The sequence below is a fragment of the Phyllostomus discolor genome, chromosome 5 (assembly GCF_004126475.2).
Source record: "Phyllostomus discolor isolate MPI-MPIP mPhyDis1 chromosome 5, mPhyDis1.pri.v3, whole genome shotgun sequence".
Classification (NCBI taxonomy): domain Eukaryota; kingdom Metazoa; phylum Chordata; class Mammalia; order Chiroptera; family Phyllostomidae; genus Phyllostomus; species Phyllostomus discolor.
In genome coordinates, this window is record NC_040907.2 from 107,992,387 (window position 1) to 108,012,147 (window position 19,761).

At 40.5% G+C, this 19,761-nt stretch overlaps 1 protein-coding gene across 1 annotated transcript in view; it reads left to right on the forward strand.

Moving 5' to 3' along the window:
- VSTM4 (V-set and transmembrane domain containing 4) overlaps positions 1 to 19,761 on the forward strand; it is a 108,567-nt gene that overhangs the window by 58,052 nt on the left and 30,754 nt on the right. Inside the window, exon 5 of the mRNA XM_028512271.2 lies at positions 12,152 to 12,185. Coding sequence (XP_028368072.1) covers positions 12,152 to 12,185 — 34 coding nt within the window. The remainder of the gene's footprint in view (positions 1 to 12,151; positions 12,186 to 19,761) is intronic.

Here is a 19,761-nt window from a genome sequence, read left to right on the forward strand (position 1 = left end):
GTGCAGTTGCTGGGGGTCGTGGCCCGCAACCCAAGCATGTGCCCTGGCTGAGAATCGAACCTGTGAAGCTTCGGTTCGCAGCCCGAGCTCAATCCACTGAGCTATGCCAGCCAGGGCTACTGTTCATAGTTTTGATCTTTTTCTTAGATAAGTCCCTTTAACATTTCATATAATAAGGGCTTCATGACGATCAATTCCTTTAACTTCACCTTATGTAGGAAGCACTTTATGTGCCCTCCCATTCTAAATGATACCTTTTCTGGATAGAGTAATCTTGGATGTAGGTTCTTGCCTTTCATGACTTGCAGTACTTTCCATTCGCTTCTTGTTTGCAAGGTTTCTTTTGAGAAACCAGATGATTGTCTAATGGGAACTCCTTTGTAGGTAACGGTTTCATTTTCTCTTGCTGCTTTTAAGTTTCTCTCTTTATTTTTAATCTTGAGTAATGTAATTATGATGTGCATTGAAGTGTGCTTTATTGGGTCCAACTTCTTTGAGACTCTGAGCTTCCTGGACTTCCTGGAAGTCAATTTCCTTTGCCAGTTTAGGAAAGTTCTCCTTCATTAGGTTTTTTTTAAATTTTCTTTTAATCATTGTTCAAGCATGGTTTTTTGCCCTTCATTCCCATTCCAGCCCTCCCACCCACCCCTCCCCACTTCCCTCCCATTACCACCCCCCTCTAGTTTTTGTCCATGTGTCCTTTATACTTGTTCCCATAAACCCTTCCCTTTCCCCCCTGAAATCCCCTCCTCTCTCCCCTCTGGTCACTGTCAGCCTGTCCTCTATTTCAGTGTCTTTGACTATATTTTGCTGGTTTCTTTGTTTTGTTGTTGAGGTTCCTGTTAAAGGTGAGATCATATGGTATTTGTCTTTCACCGCCTGGCTTATTTCGCTTAGCATAATGCTTTCCAGCTCCATCCATACTGTTGCAAAGGGCAGGAGATCCTTCTTTCTTTCTGCTGCATAGAATTCCATTGTGTAAATGTACCATAGTATTTTGATCCATTCATTTATTGATGGGCATCTAGGTTGCTTCCAGCACTTGGCTATTGTAAATTGTGCTGCTATGAAAATTGGGGTACAAAGGTTCTTCTGTACTGGTGTTTTAGGGTTCTTAGGATATAGTCCCAGCAGTGGAATTGCTGGGTCAAAAGGCAGATCTATTTTCAGTTTTCTGAGAAAGTTCCATACTGTTTTCCATAGTGGTTGTACCAGTCTGCAGTCCTACCAATAGTGCGCTTGGATCCCCTTTTCTCCACAACCTCTCCAACACTTGTTGTTTGTTGCTTTGTTTATGATGGCCATTCTGACCAGTGTGCAGTATATCTCATTGTGGTTTTAATTTGCATCTCTCTGCTAGCTAGTGATATTGAACATCATTTCATGTGTCTTTGGATTTTCTTTATGTCCTCCTTGGAGAAGTGTCTGTTCAAGTCCTTTGCCCATTTTATAATTGGGTTGCTTGTCTTCTTAGAGTGGAGTCATGTAAGTTCTTTATATATTTTGAAGATTAAACCCTTGTCTGAGGTATCATTAGCAAATATGTTTTCCTATACAGTTGGTTCTCTTTTTTATTTTGATATTGTTTTCTTTAGCTGTGCAGAAGATTTTATTTTGATGAGTTCCCATTTGTTTATTCTTTCCTTTATGTCCCTTCCTCAGGGGACATGTCGGTGAAAAAGTTTCTGCGTGAAATATCTGAGATTTTCCTACCTACATTCTCCTCTAGGACTTAATGGTGTAATGGTTTATATTTAAGTCTTTAATCCACCTTGAATTTATTTTTGTGGATGGTGTAAGTTGGTGCTTGAGTTTCATTGTTTGGCACATAGCTGTCCAGTTCTCCCAACACCATTTGTTCAAGAAGCTATTTTTACTCCATTTTATGTTGCTGCCCACTTTGTCAAATATTAATTGACTGTACAGACTTGGGTTTATTTCTGGGCTCCCTGTTCTGTTCCATTGGCCCATGTGCCTGTTTTTATGCCAGTACCAGGCTGCTTTGATTACAGTGGCCTTGTAGTATAATTTAGTGTCAGGTATTGTGATCCCTTTTACGTTGCTCTTCTTTCTCAAAAGTGCAGCAGCTATTCAGGGTCATTTATGATTCCATATAAATTTTTGAAGTGTTTGTTCTATGTCTGTGAAATAAGCCATTGGTACTTCAATAAGTATTGCATTGAATGAGTAAATTGCTTTGGGCAGTATGGACATTTTCATGATATTAATTCTTCCAATCCATGACCATGGTATATGTTTCCATTTGTTTGTGTCTTCCTTGATTTCTTTCCTCAGTGCTGTATAGTTTTCTGAATACAGATCTTTCACCTCCTTGGTTAGGTTTATTCCTAGGTATTTTATTTTTCTTTTTGCTATTTCAAATGGGATTTTTTTCTTGATTTCTGCTTCTGCTGTTTCATTGGTGGTGTATAGAAATGCCTTTGATTTCTGGATATTGACTTTGTATCCTGCTGTTTTGCCAAATTTATTTATTACGTCAATAAGCTTTTTGGCCTATAGGATTTTCTATGTACATTATCATGTTGTCTGCAAACAGTGACAGTTTTGTTTCCTCCTTTCCAATCTGGATACCTTTTATTTCTTTTTCTTGTCTGATCACTGTGGCTAAAACTTCCAATACTATGTTGAATAGAAGTGGTGAAAGTGGACAGCCTTGTCTTGTTCTTGATCTTAGTGGAAAAGATTTTAACTTTTTCCCACTGAGTATGATGTTGGCTGTAGGTCTCTCATATATGGCCTTTATTATGTTGAGGAATTCTCCCTCTATTCCCACTTTGCAGAGTGTTTTTATCATAAATGGGTGCTGCACCTTATCAAATGCTTTTTCTGCATGTATTGATATGATCATGTGATTTTTGTCTTTGCTTTTTTTTATATGATGCATTACATTTACTGATTTGCGAATATTGTACCATCCTTGCATCCCTGGAATGAATCCCACTTGGTCATGGTGTATGATCTTTTTAATGTATTGTTGGATGCGGTTTGCCAGTATTTTGTTGAGGATTTTAGCATCAATGTTCATCAGCAATGTTGCCCTGAAGTTTTCTTTCTTTGTTGTGTCTTTATCTGGTTTTGGAATTTGGATGATGTTGGCCTCATAAAAAGAGTTTGGGAGTCTTCCATCTTTTTGGATTTTTTGGAATAGTCTGTGAAGGGTAGGGGTTAGCTCTTCCTTAAATGCTTTGTAGAATTCTCCTATGAAACCATCTCAGGCAGGGCTTTTGTGTGTTGGGAGTTTTTTGATTACTGCTTCAATTTCTTTTGCTGTTATTGGTCTGTTCAGGCTTTCTACTTCTTCATTGAGTTTTGGAAGATTATATTTTTCTAGAAATTTGTCCATTTCACCTAGGTTTTCAAATTTCTTGGCATACAGTTCTTTATACTAATTTCTTACAATCCTTTGTATTTCTGTGGTATCAGTTGTACTGTCTCCTCTTTCATTTCTGATTTTGTTTATTTGGGTCTTCTCTCTTTTTTTCTTGATGAGTCTGCTTAAAGGATTTTTGATTTTTTTTTATCTTTTCAAAGAACCAACTCCTAGATTCATTGATCCTTAGAATTGTGCTTTTAGTCTCTGTGTCATTTAATTCTGCTCTGATCATGGTTATATCCTTCCTTCTACTTGCTCTGGGATGTCTTTGTTGTTGTTTTTTGAGTTCTTGTAGACGTAGGGTTAGGTTGTTTGCTTGAAATGTTTTTATCTTTTTTAGGTAGTTCTGTATCACTATGAACTTCCTCTTCAGGACTGCCTTAGCTGTGTCCCATAAGTTTTGGGTTATTGTGAGTTCCTTTTTGTTTGTTTCCAGAAACCTTTTGATTTCTTCCCTAATTTAATTCTTGACCCATTCATTGTTTAATAGCACGCTATTTAATCTCCATGATTTTGAGTGGTTTGGATTTTTTTCCTTGGGGATGGTTTCCAGTTTCAGTCTCTTGTGATCTGAGAAAATGCTTGGTATGATTTCAATTTTCTTGAATTTGTGGAGGCTTGTTTTGTGTCCTATCATGTAGTCTGTCTTTGAAAATGTTCCATGTACATTGGAAAGGAATGTGTATTTAGCTTCTTTGGGATAGAGGACCCTGTATATATCAGTTAAGTCCATTTCATCTAGGGTATTGTTCAATTCCACAGTATCTTTGTTGATATTTTGTTTGGAAGATCTGTCCATTTTTGACAGTGGGGTGTTAAATTCCCCCACTATAATTGTTGTTGCTGTCAGTATCTTCCTTGAAGTCCTCTAAGATTTTCTTTATGTATTTGGGTGTTCCTATTTTGGATACATATATATTTACAATATTTATGTCTTGGTGGATTCTTCCCATGAGTATTATGAAATGACCTTCTCGGTCTCTCTTTACGGCCCTTTTTTGGAAGTCTGTTTTGTCTGATATAAGCATTGCTACCCCAGCTTTTTTTTCCTGTCTGTGTGTTTGGAAAATTTGTTTCTAGCCCTTCACTTTCAGCCTGTGCAGGTCTTTTATCCTGAGGCGGGTCTCCTGTAGGCAGCATATGTGTGGGTCATGTTTTCTTATCCATTCAGCTATTCTATGTCTTTTGATTGGAGCATTTTGTCCATTTACATTTAAGGTTATTATTGATAGGTACTTATTCATTGCCATTTATGTACGTGTGTCCTTCACTCTTTCTTTTCTTTCTTTTCCTTAAAGCAGCCCCTTTAGCATCACTTGCAGAGCTGGTTTGGTGGAGGTGCATTTTTTTTAGACTCCTTTTGTCTAAGAAGCTCTTTATTTGGCTTTCTATCTTGATTGAGAGCCTTGCTGGGTAAAGTAGCCTTTGTTGCAGACCTCTGGTTTTTATTACTTGGAATGTTTCTTGCCATTCTCTTCTGGCTTGGAGCCTTTCCATTGAGAAGTCAGCTGCTAACCTTATTGGGGCTCCCTTGTATGTTACGTCCTTTTTCTGCCTTTCTGCCTTTAAGATTCTCTCTTTGTCTTGGAATTTTGCCATTTTAATTATGATGTGTCTTGAGGTGGGCCTCTTTGGGATTCTTTTAATTAGGACACTCTGTGTTCCCTGGATTTGTGTGACTTTTTCTCTCATCAAATTAGGGAAGTTTCCTGTCATTACTTTTTCAACTGGGTTTTCGATCCCTTGTTCTTCTTCTTCTCCTTCTGGTATCCCTGTTATACAGATATTATTATGTTTCATATTGTCTTGCATTTCTCTTAATCCCTATTCATTCTTTCTGAGCCTCCTCCTTTTCTTGCTCTTTCTGGGTGTTTTTTTCTACTTTGTACTCCAATTCACTGATCTGATCTTCTGCTTCATCGATCCTGCTTTTCATTCCTTCTACTGTGTTCTTCATTTCAGAAATTATATTCTTCATTTCCTCTTGGCCCTTGTTGATAGTTTCTATTTCCTTTTTCATGCTGATATAGTTTGCAGTGAGTTCATTGTAGCTTCCCTGTGGTTTCTGGTAGCTCATTATGAGCTCATTGAGCTTCCTGATAATCATTGCTTTGAACTCAATATCTGAAAGTTGAGTTGCCTGTATTTCATTTAGTGTTCTTTCTGAGGCTTCCTCCTTTCCCTTCATTTGGGGATTGTTTCTTTGTCTTCTCATTGTTCATGAGACTCTTCTTGTTAGCCTCTGTTTCTTAAATTGATCTGTTCTGGTACCCTGTGTTTATGGTGTGAACCTCTGTGGTAGAATACCTGTGAGATTCAGTGGTGCAGTCTCCTTGGGGTATCCTGGTGTTCACAGCTTCCCCCTACTCTTTTTTGTGATCGGTTGGAGGAGTAAGGCAAAATGGTTTAAGACAGTATTCTAAGATATTTACAGTTGCAGGTCGTAGAGAAGAGATGGGAAATCCTTTGGCTACATATAGTGTTATCTGTGATTTTCCACCCCAGGAGCCATGTTTTACAAAGGATGAAAAGAAGATAAGACTCTTCTTGGGGGGAAAAGGATTGTTAGTTGGATCTAGAAAGCTGTGAGGCTGTGGGAGGTCAGATTCTGAAGTAGGGTGGGAATAAAGAATAGTAAATAGGAGTAGTGTATAAAAGAATAGAGATAACCCCTACAATAATAGAGTTCAGGAAATTGTGAAGTGGGTTGAGATCTAGGAGGGGTGTTGTGTAGTATTTACAATTGTATGAAATAGGTCTTATTTACAGTAATATTAAAGCAGCAATAATGTGGCTGAATCTATGAGAGCTAGATAACAAGAATAAGGAGTATAGAACCTTGAGAGGTGTACTAATGGAACACAAATGAAGGACGGTAAGTTAGCAGTACACTGTAAATGAGATAACAGGGGCAACCTATCAAACGACAGTATAACCAGCCAAGCAAAGAAGATTATACAGAAGGAAAAAGAATACCAAAATACTATTAAAATAAAAAATGTCAGAAAAATGAGAAAATGATAATACAAATTTGCAGTAACTTGCAGGCTTAAAAAAAAGGAAAAAAATAGCAGAAGATGGAATGCAGGAGAGATAAATTTGGAGTGGAAGGAATAAAGAAATAACACTAGGGTGAAAGGAAGAGAAACATAAGGAATTGAGAGATAAAAATAATAAGAATTAAAAAATTAAAACTTACTTAAAGAAACAAGATAAAATCAAACAATCAAACAACAACAGCCTAAAAAAAAAAAGAAGAAAAAACAACAACAAAAAAAACCCTCTTGTTGTTTTCTAACTGTCCAAACCAGTTTTTCTGGTCTTGCTGGCTTCAGCAGGCTGAGGGGTGATTGGAATGCTTTTCAGTTGTCCCAGTCAAAACTCAGTCTCTGAGTACTGTCCCCAGGGCTAGCCCTGTGCTCTCCCCAGAGCTGATCTGATGCCTTCCCGCAGGACCCTGGGTGTGGGTGTGGGCACTCCCAAGCACGCTCTCCAGAGCTCACTGCCACAGTCTCCTGGGCTCCAGGCCCCGCAGAGCACCCATGTCTTTTCCCGGTTCACGGTGTAAGCTCCAGCGATCACAAGGGGTCACACTCTTCCCCCAATTTCACTGCCACGGGCTCTATGTTCTCGTGAAGCTCTCGCCTGTTTTCCAGGTTCACAATGTGAGAGTCGGGAATCCCAAAGGGGCGCGTGCTTCCCCGAGTTCACCACCACAGGCTCCAGAAACCTGAGAATGCCCATGCCCTTTCCTTGTTCAGGGCTGTGGGATCTGGGTCTTCCACACAGCCACACTCTCACCGGGTTGGGGGCACAGGCTCATGGCCAGGCCACCCTTGGTTGTGCAGGCTGGGGCACTCACTTTTCCCAGCGCTATGCATGGGTGCTCGCAGCCCCTATGTGATTGTCTCTCAGTCTCCCCTCACTGTGCCTTCAAGCAACAAGGCCTCCCCTGGTGCTGCTCAATCCTTGTTGTCCAGGGAGGGAGCAGAACTCTGCTCTCCCAGGTACCCTGAGGCAGACCCAGGAGCACTGGCCCTGGGAGCTGCAACCTCCCTGGTCCCCGCGCTGATCCCTGGGCCCTTATTGCCCTGAAGCAGTCTCCTTACTGTCTGGTTTTTCAACGTCTGCTATAATTTTTGATGTCCTGTTTTCATAAATGTTGAGATATTGCTGGCCCCTTGCTCTGTTCCTCCACAGGTAGGCCAGTTTTCCTTCATTATGTTTTTAAATAAGTTTTCAATTTGTTGGTCTTCCTCTTCTCCTTCTGGCATCCCTATGACTCAGATGTTGGAACATTAAAAGTTGTCCTGGAGGTTCCTAAGTCTCGTCTCATTTCTTTGAATTCCTGTTTTTTTGATTTTCTTCTGATTGAATGTTTCTTTCTTCCTTCTGGTCCAAACCATTGATTTGAGTCTTGGTTTCCTTCCCTTCATTGTTGGCTCCCTGTACATTTTCCTTTATTTCACTTTTTATAGCCTTTCACTTTTTCCTCGTTTTGTGACCAAACTCAATCAGTTCTGTGAGGATCCTGATTATCAGTGTTTTGAACTGTGCATCTCATAGGTTAGCTATGTCTTTGGTGCTTAGTTGTATTTTTTACTGGAGCTTTGATCTGTTCTTTCATTTGAACCATGTTTTTTTTTTGGTTCAGCTTGCCTGTTATGTAGTAAGGGGTGGAGCCTTAGGCATTCATCATCAGCACCTCACTGAATTGTGGTGCTGTGCCTGGGGGAGAGGTCAGAAAAGGAACAGTGCCACTTGCTTAGCTCTTGGCTGGCTTTCAGTCACTTCCTCCTGTACTCACAAGCAAATTGGGCTCTTCTGGTGCTAATTCCCAGGTGGGTGGGTTTGTGTATGTTCTAGGACCCTGTGGGTCTCTCCAACGAACTCTTCTGTGAGTCTGAGAGTTTTTCCTGCTGCTGCACCCCCCAGAGATTTTTTCAATCAGATGTTTTGAGGCTTTATTTCCCCATGCTAGTATCCTGGGTTGTACGATCTATCTCGCTCCTCAGTTCCTCCTGGTTTATCTGCATGCAGATGTGGAACTACCCACTCTGCCAGCTGCTGCCTCACCAGGTTTGCCAGCCACCACCTAGCCTGAGTCCTTTCCACCCCAGCTGCCCATCTCCACCCCTCCTACTGGTCGGATGACTGTTCCTTCTTTAACTCCTTGTTTGTCAGACTTCCATAAAATTCAATTTCTGGCAGTTCTTGTTGTTTTTTGTTTTTAAACTTGTTGTCCTTCTTTGGTTGTATGAGGAGGCACAGTGTATCTACCTACACCTCCATCTTGGCTGGAAGTCTTGAGCTTTTATATTCAATGCACTCACCCAACAGAATTTTATTACTTTAGTACATTTTTTTTTGTTTTGAAAGTCCTGGCCCTGGCTGGCATAGCTCAGTGGATTGAGCGCAGGCTGCGAACCAAAGTGTCGCAGGTTCAATTCCCAATCAGGGTACATGCCTGGGTTGCAGGCCATGACCCCCAGCAACCACACATTCATGTTTCTCTCTCTCTATCTCCCTCCCTTCCCTCTCTAAAAATAAATAAATAAAATATTTAAAAAAACAAAAAAACAAAAAAACAAAAAAAAAGAAAGTCCTATAATTCTCTGTGAAATAATATGTACAAAATTTAAATTCAATTTTTATTTTCTTATTTCATAAGTCTCTTGGTTTTAAATTTTTTCTGGATTAAGTATTAATATTGAACAATGAGTAATATTTGGAAAATGAGTATAAAATTAATCAAAACCACATACATACAAAATTTAGATAAATAATTAATAACCATAAGAAGTAAAATGTTATTAGAAATGTATTTTATTAAAATGGATTTTTATTTTACTTCATATATACTGTATAAATTTTATACAAATTTTGTTAGTGATAGACTTCAGCCTCACTTTTATTTCCTATTTTTCTAATGGATATTAGCTTTGAAATACCTCATTCAATATAAAAAGAGGAAGGGATAGATGAAATTTTTTTTAAAGTACATTTTTTTGATTATGCTATTATAATTGTCCCAATCTTTTTCTCATGTGTTTATCTTCTGCTCCAAATCATTGATTTGAGTCCTGGTTTCCTTCCTGTCACTGTTGCTTCCCTGTACATTTTCCTTTATTTCACTTTGCATAGCCTTCACTTCTTCCTCCATTTTGTGACCATACTCAACCATTTCTGTGAGCATCCTTACTACCAGTGTTTTGAACTCTGCATCTAATGGGTTGGCTATCTGTTCGTCACTTAGTTGTATTTTGAAATTTTGATCTGTTGCTTCATTTGGGCCTTATTTCTTTGTCTTGGCACACCTGTAACATTGTAAGGGTTGGAGCCTTAGGTATTCACCAGGGCAGGGCAACCTATGTTGCTGTGTTTTGGTGCTGTCTGTGGGGGAAGGGTCTGGTAGGGAACAATGTCACTTGCTTAGCTCTCAGGCCACTTTCAGTCACTTCTCTTGCTACCCACAATCAAATTGGGCCCTTCTGGTGCTGATTCCTAGGTTGGTAGGTTTGTATACATTCTAGGACCCTGTGGGTCTCTCCAGTGAACTCTCTTGTGAGGCTGGGAGTTTCTCCTGAAAAACCCCCACAGGTTTTTTTCAGTCAGAGGTGTTGAGGCTTCTTTTCCCTCACTGGAACTCTGGGTTGCTTGGTCTGTTCCACTGCCCAGTTGTTCCTCCTGGTTTATCTACATGCAAATGAGGGACCACCAGTTGCTGCCTTGCTGTGTGTCTTCTCTGCTACTCCTACCGGTCTGAATGAATGTTTTTCTTTAACTCCTTGGTTGTGAGACTTCCATATAACTTGATTTTCTGACAGTTCTGCTTGTTTTTTTGTTTTTAAATTTGTTGTTGTCCTTTTTTTGTTGTTGTTGTTGTGGGAAGAGGCAAAGTGTATCTATCTATCTATGCCTTCAATATGGCCCAAAGTTCTGGATGAAGTATTCTTACGCCACTCAGTACTTTAAACTGTCTCTAGTTACAAGTCAAAAGTCATAGTGATTTATCATGGAAAATGATTTTTAATACTCTACCAGCTGACAACTGGACCAGGTCATTATTCAGTCCCTGTTGAAAGCAAAATATTGGAAACCTCCTCCTAGTGAAAGGTTTAGTGGCCCAATCATGGCATTCATCTCCTCAACACTGGCACCAATATTTCAAATCATCTCACGTTTGATGCCCACTAGTTTTTTTCCCCAGAACAGGTCTCTATAGTATCAATATAAGTCAGGGTAGGTGAGGGCTATGCCTGAATTGAAGTAAAAAGGGTGATGTGGCAGGGGAGGGAGGAAAGAAATAGAGCCTGACCTCTTAATTCTATTAACTATGACCTTATTATTGTTGTATCTATAAACTGTGTGATACGTAGTACTGAACTGGAATATGGTAAATGAAATACAGAGAGAGTTTAGGCACTTAGAGGCATTTGGTCCAGATAAACCTGAAAAAGCCCCCTTTAAAGCTGAGGTACTCTCATCCTGGTCTGGAACCTGAATTGGTCACCTTCTTGACAGATCACTCCAAATGTGTAATTTAAAACGACATTTTATTTTCTCATAATTTTGCAGATCAGCTGTTTGGGCTGGGCTCAGCTGAGCTGTTCTGGGCTCAACTGGAGACACTCACTCATGTAGCTTCAATCCAATGGTCGATCAGCTGGGGCCCGTTTTAGGGCCTCAACTGAGATGACTTGCCACTGTTCTATGTGGTCTCATTGTCCAGTTGGCTAACCAGGCTTGTGGTAGCAGAAGAATTCCCTGCAAGAAGGGAGGGAGGGAAGAAGAAGAGGAGGAGGAGGGAGGGGGTGCGGGGAAGGTAGAAGAGGGCAGTGCAGGGCAGGGTTTGAGAGGAGAAGGGGAGAGGGAGAGAGAGAGAGAGAGAGAGAGAGAGAGCGAGTGAACGCATGTGTGCTCAAACCTCAGGCCACAGGGGCCTTTTATGTCTCTGCTTGGCTAATCTTTCATTGATCCCAGCATGCCATGTGGCCAAGCCCAGAGTCAGTGTGGGAGGGTGTTACACATAGGTGTGGAAAGGTACAGGGAGGTGTGATTACACAATCTATCACACAACCCCAAGGCCCTGTGGCTGCTTCAGTTCTACTTCTATTTGAGGTGAGCTCAACTGTGAGGTTAGATAGGGCACTTGTTAGGATAACTGCGTAGGCATTCTTATGTTTCCTCTACAAGTAGAATCTTGTTTTTCTCAAGGAGAGCTACTGTGGTAGATATCTTGCCCTAAGACTGTTTTTCCAGGGATATCTGTCAGACCTGGAAGAGCATTGATTGGAGAATGGAAACCCATTTTATAGAGAAGAATGTCTTAAGTGGAAACAGGTGACCCCAAGAAGGTTTTTTCATCATTAAGGCTAAGCTCATAAGTTGGGTGACTGTTACTCCTGGACTCTTCAAGCTAGAAGACAACTCTACCTAGCAAAACAAACAAACAAACAAAACAAAACAAACAAAAAAAACCCACAAGAAAACCCAACAATGTTTTGGGTAAGGTAACCAGGAAGTCTGGGTGTCTGGCTTCATGCCTGGCTTGATGCAGTGTGGAACAACAGCAAATCCCTGAGGTATCCATGCTCTGACTCTGCTGTTCTTGTCCAAAGAGAAGTATGAAAGTCTTGAGAAGTGGCTTGAACAAACACCTGGTCAACACTTGGGCACCTATGTCTTCTGTTAATTCCTGGAGCATATATGTCTAAAGTAGCATCTATTTACTGTCTTCTATTTTTCTTTTAACAGCGAGACATTATTTGGTGAAATGCCCTCAGAACAGGTAGGAATATTTTTCCTTTTTTCAAAAAAACTATTGCTATTTTACGTTCTTTTGATATTACCAAAAAATTGTTTAAATTTGTATCTTGACTTAAAGGCCTACACATTAGTTCACAAATTGGCCTAAAAATGTGTGATACCCCTGCATATGTTTGCATATTTCTAGACTCCATGCTCTGGCTATCACTCCCAGAGGATCCAGAAAACAGGTGGTTCCTGATGGCCCAACATGCATGCTGGAGGAGGCTTGGCACCTGCTCCTGAAGGATGGTTCTCCCTTTTAGAAAGAGGCTGACAATCAGATTGAACCACTTTGATGTCTAGTGACCACAATCACTCCTAATCTTTTTCCAACAATGCTTACTAATCCTATGGCCCTCTGCAAAATGCAGCCATTAGTAATATATGTGTTAAGATGCTAGCCTTTTAGCTGGTGGAACACACCTCACAGGTAACATAGAGTTATGGTAAATATTGCAACCTTTTAGTGTTTAAAAATGTGAGATTTTGATCCAGACAAGACAGCATAGGTCAGTTTGTCCCTGCTCTTCTCTGCTAAACACAGCTCTAAACCTTGGGAATAACATGAGACAACCAAAGGAGGACTCTGAAAGTTGGTTAAAAGAAAATTATGAAAGCCAAAGACAAAGAAAAGAATCTTAAAAGCAACCAGGGAGAAGCAATGTATTGCCTACAGGGTAACACAAATTTGAATGGCAGTGCATTTTTTATCTGAATTTATGGAGGGCAGAAAGAAATTGAATCACTTTTTTAAAATAGAAAAAAGAAAAACCCTGTCAACCACAAATTCTGTATCCAGCAAAATTATCCTTTAAGAAAAAGGGGAAATAAAGACATTCTCAGATGAAGGGAAAACTAAAAGAATTTGTCAGTATCAGACCTACTTTAAAAGAAATTCTTGAAATAGCAGAGAAAATCGTAGTGTTAGTAAGGAAAAAGGAATAATAGAACATAAATATGGGTACCTAAGTAGACTTTTTTTCCTCGTGAGTTTTAAAAATAATATTTGATGATTAAAACAAAAATTATAAAATCATCTGATACTCAAGAACATTGTTATTTGAAAATAAAATGACCTAAATAGGAGTGTGGTTTACATACATCACTCAAAGTGATAAAATGTTGGTACCAGTGGACTGTGTAAGTCACATATATATATAAGGTGACTTCAGTATCCCAGTTCTTCAACAAGATATGTCTGAGAGAGAACATCAAAGTAGTTGTCACCTCTGCTGCTGCAATCCTCCACTGAACCCTGAAAAAGAAAGCCCATCCTAGAAGCCAGACACCAGAGGGTGAGCCCCCTCCTCTCTCAGCCTTTCTGCTACTCTGTTCCCACCCCTGGCCTTTCATTGCCTTCTTTTCCTGGGACATTTTTCCATTTAGCTGGAGTTAATGGCACCCATGTGTTGCTTGGTTATGGTTGGGGAAAGCATAATTTTCCTTGGAGCAACATGCATATCCAGTAAATAGAGAGCATCCAACGGATAAGAAAAGATATACTGTGAAAACAGTAATAATATGAGAGGTTATAACTAAATTATATAATTTAAGACAAAAGTATTGTAAGAGACAAAGAAAGAAGTTTCATAATTATAAATGGTCTAAATATCAGGGAAATATAACAATTATAAATCTATATGGAACTAACAACAGAGCCTCAAATACATGATTGCTGGTGGGACTGTTAAATAGTATAGCCACATTGGAAAACAGTTTGTTAGTTTCTTAAACATTAAACAGAAACTTATCATATGACCCAGCAATTCCACTCATAGGAATCTACCCAAGGAAATGAGAGTATATGTTGTCATAAAGACATATATGCAATTGCTTATAGCTGCCTTATTCATAATAACCAGAAGCTGGAAAAATCCTAAATATATTCATCAATTGGTGTATAGATAAATGAAATTTAGTACATTCATTCAATGAAATACTATTTGATAATAAAAAGTAACAAACTGCTGATATACTACACCATGGATTAACCTCAAAAACATTTAGCTAAGTGAAAGATTCAGATGTAAAAAATTACATATTGGATGATTCTGTTTGTTTGAAATGTCCAGAAAAGGTACATCTGTAGAGACAGAAAGTAGATTAGTATTTGGTTAGAGCTGAAGGTGGAAATAGGAATTAATTATAAACAGGCTAGAGGGAACTTTTTGGGGATAACAGAAATGTTCTAAAACTGTTGTAGTAATGATTGCACAGTTTTATAAATACACTAAAAATTATTGAATTGTACACTTATGGTCAGTCAACTTTATAGTGAATAAGTCATGCCCCAATAAAGCTACTTGCTTCTTTTTTAGAGCATATGCCCCCATAAGGCATTACATATTGGTGATAGCTGGGGGTCAGAGGCTGTGGAGACCCAGCCTGCACTGTTTCTTAGTATTTGTTTGTTGCAATCTAGGGTCTGGCCTTTCTATACTGGCATATGGTACAAGGCGTTTGGGCCTGCTTCCCTCCCATCCCAGGCCTTCCCTTCACTTGCTCTACTCTGAGCTCGTGCTGACCAAAGCTAGAAGTACAGGTCAAGGCATCATCCACGCCTGGCAGGCACTAGAGTTGGTTCTCTTCAGCCCTGGGATGCCTAGCAGAGGTCAGATATGATCGCAGTACTGCTAAAATGCTGCTTCCCCTATGAGCTGGTGCAGTCAACAAGACTGGTTGGATCTCTGAGTTGAGCTTTCCCTGTGGGTATGTGTTCTGTCGGGCCAGCCTGCATATCTGCCTCTGGAAAGCCTGCCTTTACTCCACTGCACCCAACATCCTGAGGGGGCCAGGTCTGCTCCCACATACATGGAAATGGGCAACTTACTGACTTCCATTTATCTTTCTGATTAGAATCTTATGCCAAATCACTAGATACAGCCCAGATTCCTTGTCATTGTACCTCACTAGTGATCAGGCCATCCTTTGCCTTTGAACTATCTTTGGCTTGTGTGCTCTGTCTCTGTAGCCCAAGCAGATGCTTCTGTCCCTGTCCTGCCAGGGGGCTCCCAGATCCTGGCTCATTAATCTGTGCTTTGTCAGTGGGAAACTGGGCCCCTGGAGTCTCAAGATGGATGTCCTTCTCTGTCCTCAGACCACTTCCTCCTAAGGAAGAATGGGCAGAGAGCACAGGACCAGGGCAAGGTGCCAGGAATGGGAACACTCAGCAGGGGAGGGACCCTCATGGGGAGGTCACATACTGACACTGAGCCTTCATTCACTGAATGGGGATCTTGTCATGCAACTGAGCAGAACCTAGCGGCTCTGGAGAATCCTATGGTTTCTTGAAATAACTTCAAACAGAAGAGAATAAGTCTCATCTTGAATTTGTGTCATCCATGAAGTGGGAAATTGCCCTGACCTTCAGGGATGGTATACCGTTTATCTCCCATGGCAAAGTGCTATAGTGGAGCAGAAAGCCAGACTCAAGCAGGCCTCTCAGGGTCCTGAGAGCTTTGAGACAGGCCCTCCTGAGAGAAAGCAGCTTTCAGATCAGCTCAACTGCATGGCATTTCTCCAAACAAAATGCCACCAGTTGCATGTCGGTATGATGGGCTCCCACACCATGACACATCTCTTTAGTGGATTCAGATGCCTTCCTTCCTGTAGGTCATGTACAAGAAAACTGTCAAGAGAATGGGCAAGGGTACAGGAAAGGCAATTCCCAGCTAGTGCATTTCCTGACCTTTTACTGGACCTCTCCTTATGGGTTTGAGATAACAAAGTATTTGCAAATGGGAGAAATTAAACTAGACATTATATTACCTGTGCCAATAGCAGCTACAACTGAAATTATCCAAGCTTTCTTCATTTTTTCTGGTGCATACATTTTCTCAAGGATAAACAAGGACAGAGACTATTTATATGTTGGATAAATTATAGGCACAGTTTTACTCTGGTTTATGAGCTTAGTTTAAACTAAAGTGTTTTGCAGTCTTTTCAGAACCATCAAAGATTTTTAAACATACACCAATAATCAAAGTATGAGATTTAATTAGTACTGACTTGTGCAGGGTATTAGAGTGAAGACAGACTTATGATTTTAAAAAGAATCTAAAGATATGTGCTCTGAACTTAGATATGTAACTATTGGCTTTATTTGTATAGTAGTGAATAATATTAGTGTTACAAACACTTATTCCTTCTGTGAAAGGTATCTGCTATGATGGTTCAAAGCTCTGGGGCCAGGCTGCCTGAGTTCAAATCCAGGCTCAGTCACTGTATGCCTTTGAGTAGTTTTTCAATTTCTCTGGTAAAGTGGGGATAATGATAGCCCTAGTGCAGAGCATTGTTAGAAGGATTAAATGAGTCAGTCTCTGGTAAATGGTGAGATCTATACAAATGGTTCTATTATTATTCAGTCAGTACTTATGAGTGAGTCTACTAAGTAGGACAGCTTATAAGGCCCTTAAAGCAAGGATGAAATAACACAAAGTCCATGCCTTTGAAGTCTGCATCAAATAGGAGACCCAAAGAGGCAAAATTGTGGCACTACCCTTGGGATGCCCACAGAGCTGTCATGGGCACCCAGAGTAGGTATTCCTAACCTCATCTCAGACATCTATAGGTGGTAGGACAGGCTTACAGGAGGTGAATGTGGGCCAAGTCATGAAGGATGAGTAAGCGTGTTCTAGTCAAAGAGGACTGGGGAGGGCAGATGCAGAGATAGGGAAAAGAAGCATAGCAAATAAAAGGCTGGGGGCTGGAGGAATTTGGTTCATGGGAGTGAGGAGCCCTGGAGATTCAGGGCAGTGGGAGGGTAATCTCACTTTTAGTTATGAGAGCGAGGTGTGGCTGGGCTGTGAGTTGTAGTTATCACATGTTCTTTGGTAGGATCAGCCCATTTGTGCTTTCTTATTTATTTTTTTCTACTCCCCAACACTAAGCTCAAAAGTAGAGGCAGATTTCCACAAGGCTGGCCCACCCTTGTTCACCTCCATTTTGCCAGCTGGCATCACTTATTCCAGAATTTCCAACAACAGGAACATGCTCCCCTCCACCTCTGCTCTCTCTTGGGCCAGACTGGTCCTTGGTCTTGAGCCCCAGCCATAGCTCCTGCCCCCAAGACCCAGCACTTAAGTTGGTTTCTTCTCCTCCCACCAGGGGAAGGGTTAGAGAAGCTGTAGTGGGCCTGGGAGCTCCCCACTCTGAATTTACTACAAACTTAAAATTCAGTGGGGTGCTGGTATTGCCTTCCAGTACCTTTTCTTTAGGGAGCTGATTTAAGCATGGAGCAGACATTGTGGATCTGACTTGATTTCCATTCCTCCTGTACTAGTTTTCTTGTTCTCTGTTGTCTGATTGGGGCCCAGAGTCCTTGCTTCCGGGTCAAGGAGGCAGGCTGACCTACATCAGATCCCATATCTCCTGCCCAGACCTCTAAGTCTTAGTTCTCACATCTGTGTCAGAGACTACACAGTGCCTTGCATTGGACAGAGACAAACAGGTTTTATCAACTTCAGCTTCTGCAGAATGTGGTTGCTCACAATTTGGTCAGCACGTGGTGAGACCAAGGGTGCCTCCTTACTTGGTGGCCCAGGGAAGCCATTCATCGCTCAGGGTACATCCTCTCCCTCCTTCTTCCCTGCCTGCTCTGTCCTGCACTGGTTCTCATACTGGTGTATCTATGCCAGTGGGAGGGCATTCTGTACTATCTTGAGCAGAAAGACTTTCTGATCAAGATTTAAGTTGAAACTTGCAGCCTTCCCCTCAGGACCAAGACATTCCACCATGAGATACCTGGGTAGCAACATTGTTCTCCCAGGGTAGCACCATGAATTACCCTGCTCACACTGTACCCATATGATGAATTTTGGGGTCAGTGCTACTTAGCCATTTCATGCCCCATCTAATTAAGGCTATACTATTTCATCCAACCCTCATAAAAATCCTGTGAGATAGATAGCAAGGTTATGTCTCTCCTTTTTACAGGTTGTGAGATGAGGCTCAGGGAAGTGAGTGACTTGCCCAGTGTCATTTCTCTGCCACTGGTCCAGTGCCTATTCACTACATCTGGCCACCATGTGCCATGAAGCAGATGTACCCAGGCTGTATGGGACAAAGGCTTCTGTAATAAACAGCCAGGCTGGAACATCATACATGCCCCACGCATGTGCCTCCTGCCCCATGCTTGTTGGAGCCAGAAAGACAGTTTTGTTCCCCACAAATAGCACTTCCCTTCTCTCTAATTCAGTCACAACTCCTGGCCTGTTTCCTATCTCCTTTTGTTTCCTATCTCCTTTGGTTTGACTGGCCCCAATAAGACTCACTCCCTTGTGTCAGAGACAAAATACCATCCTGTTCCAACCAAGATATAGAATAACTTTCTTGTAAGTGAATCATAAAGTGGGCTTTCTTAGTCAGAAATTTTTACCAGCCTTGCTGGCTCAATGTCGCTCAATGAGAGACATCAGATTCTGAGGGAAATAATGTCTACTGCATGTCATTGTGGTAACTAGTTGTTGAAACATGAATTAGAACTATATTTAGTTTTGTGCATGTAGTTTGGAAAAGAAATGGTGATGACAAAGCAGATCTTTTCCAGTTTACTAAGGCCTGGGCATGACAGCTTAAGTTCACAGCAGTGATGTCCCACAGTTTTCCTTTTTATTAAAGAGCTAAGGAATTATAGCCAAGAAAAGAGAAGAGTAAGGGCAACTGTTATATATTCTGCAGGATGTGAGGTGCAGCTGGGGAGGAAGATCCAACTCAGAGATGATAGACAAAAAGAAAATATCGAATGATTTTGGCAAACAAGAAAAATCATTATGTGTTTAACAAAAAGACAAAATTTGAAGAGAATTGGAGGAAATGTCTAAAATAAATATGTCAGACTGATTGAACGGTGCATGCAAACTGGTAAGAAAAACCTCAAGATCCTAATAAATAAGTGCAGAAGATGTCCATACATCATTCACAAACGAGGACACACAATAGACAAACCAGTGAATACTCATCCTTATTAATAATCAGAGAAATTCAAGGAAAAGGGGAATCACATTTTTCTTCATTAAGTGAGTAATTTGTTAAACTGATAAACCTGGTTTTAAAGAGGATGAAAACAACAACAACAAAAATAGGATGAAAACTTCATCTGTTGACAAAGTGGCTGTAAAGTAGTACCAACTTGCCACAAAGCATTTTGACAACAGCCATTAATTAGAGTTGAAAATGGTCTGTGAACTGGTAAGTCCAGCTTCAAGAATCCAACCTAAAAACAAGAGTCTTGAATGGAAGTTATGTATAAATACATTTATAGAGTTATTATTTCTATGTCAAACTGGGAAACAAATTAGATGTTTAGAAGTCAGGGAATGGCTAAGTAAACTGTGGCGTATCTTCTCACTAGAATAGTATGAGGATGTAACAGTAAGAGAGATGTATGTTAAATAAAAAGAAGGGTGTGAAATTGAAATACATTAGAATAAAATAATGTATAAAAACAAAGGAAGAGTTGAAAACTTCTGTCTGCCCACAAACCTAAATATGGATGTTTACGGCAGTTCTGTTCTTAATTGACAGAACTTGGAAGCACACAAGATGTCCTTCAGTGG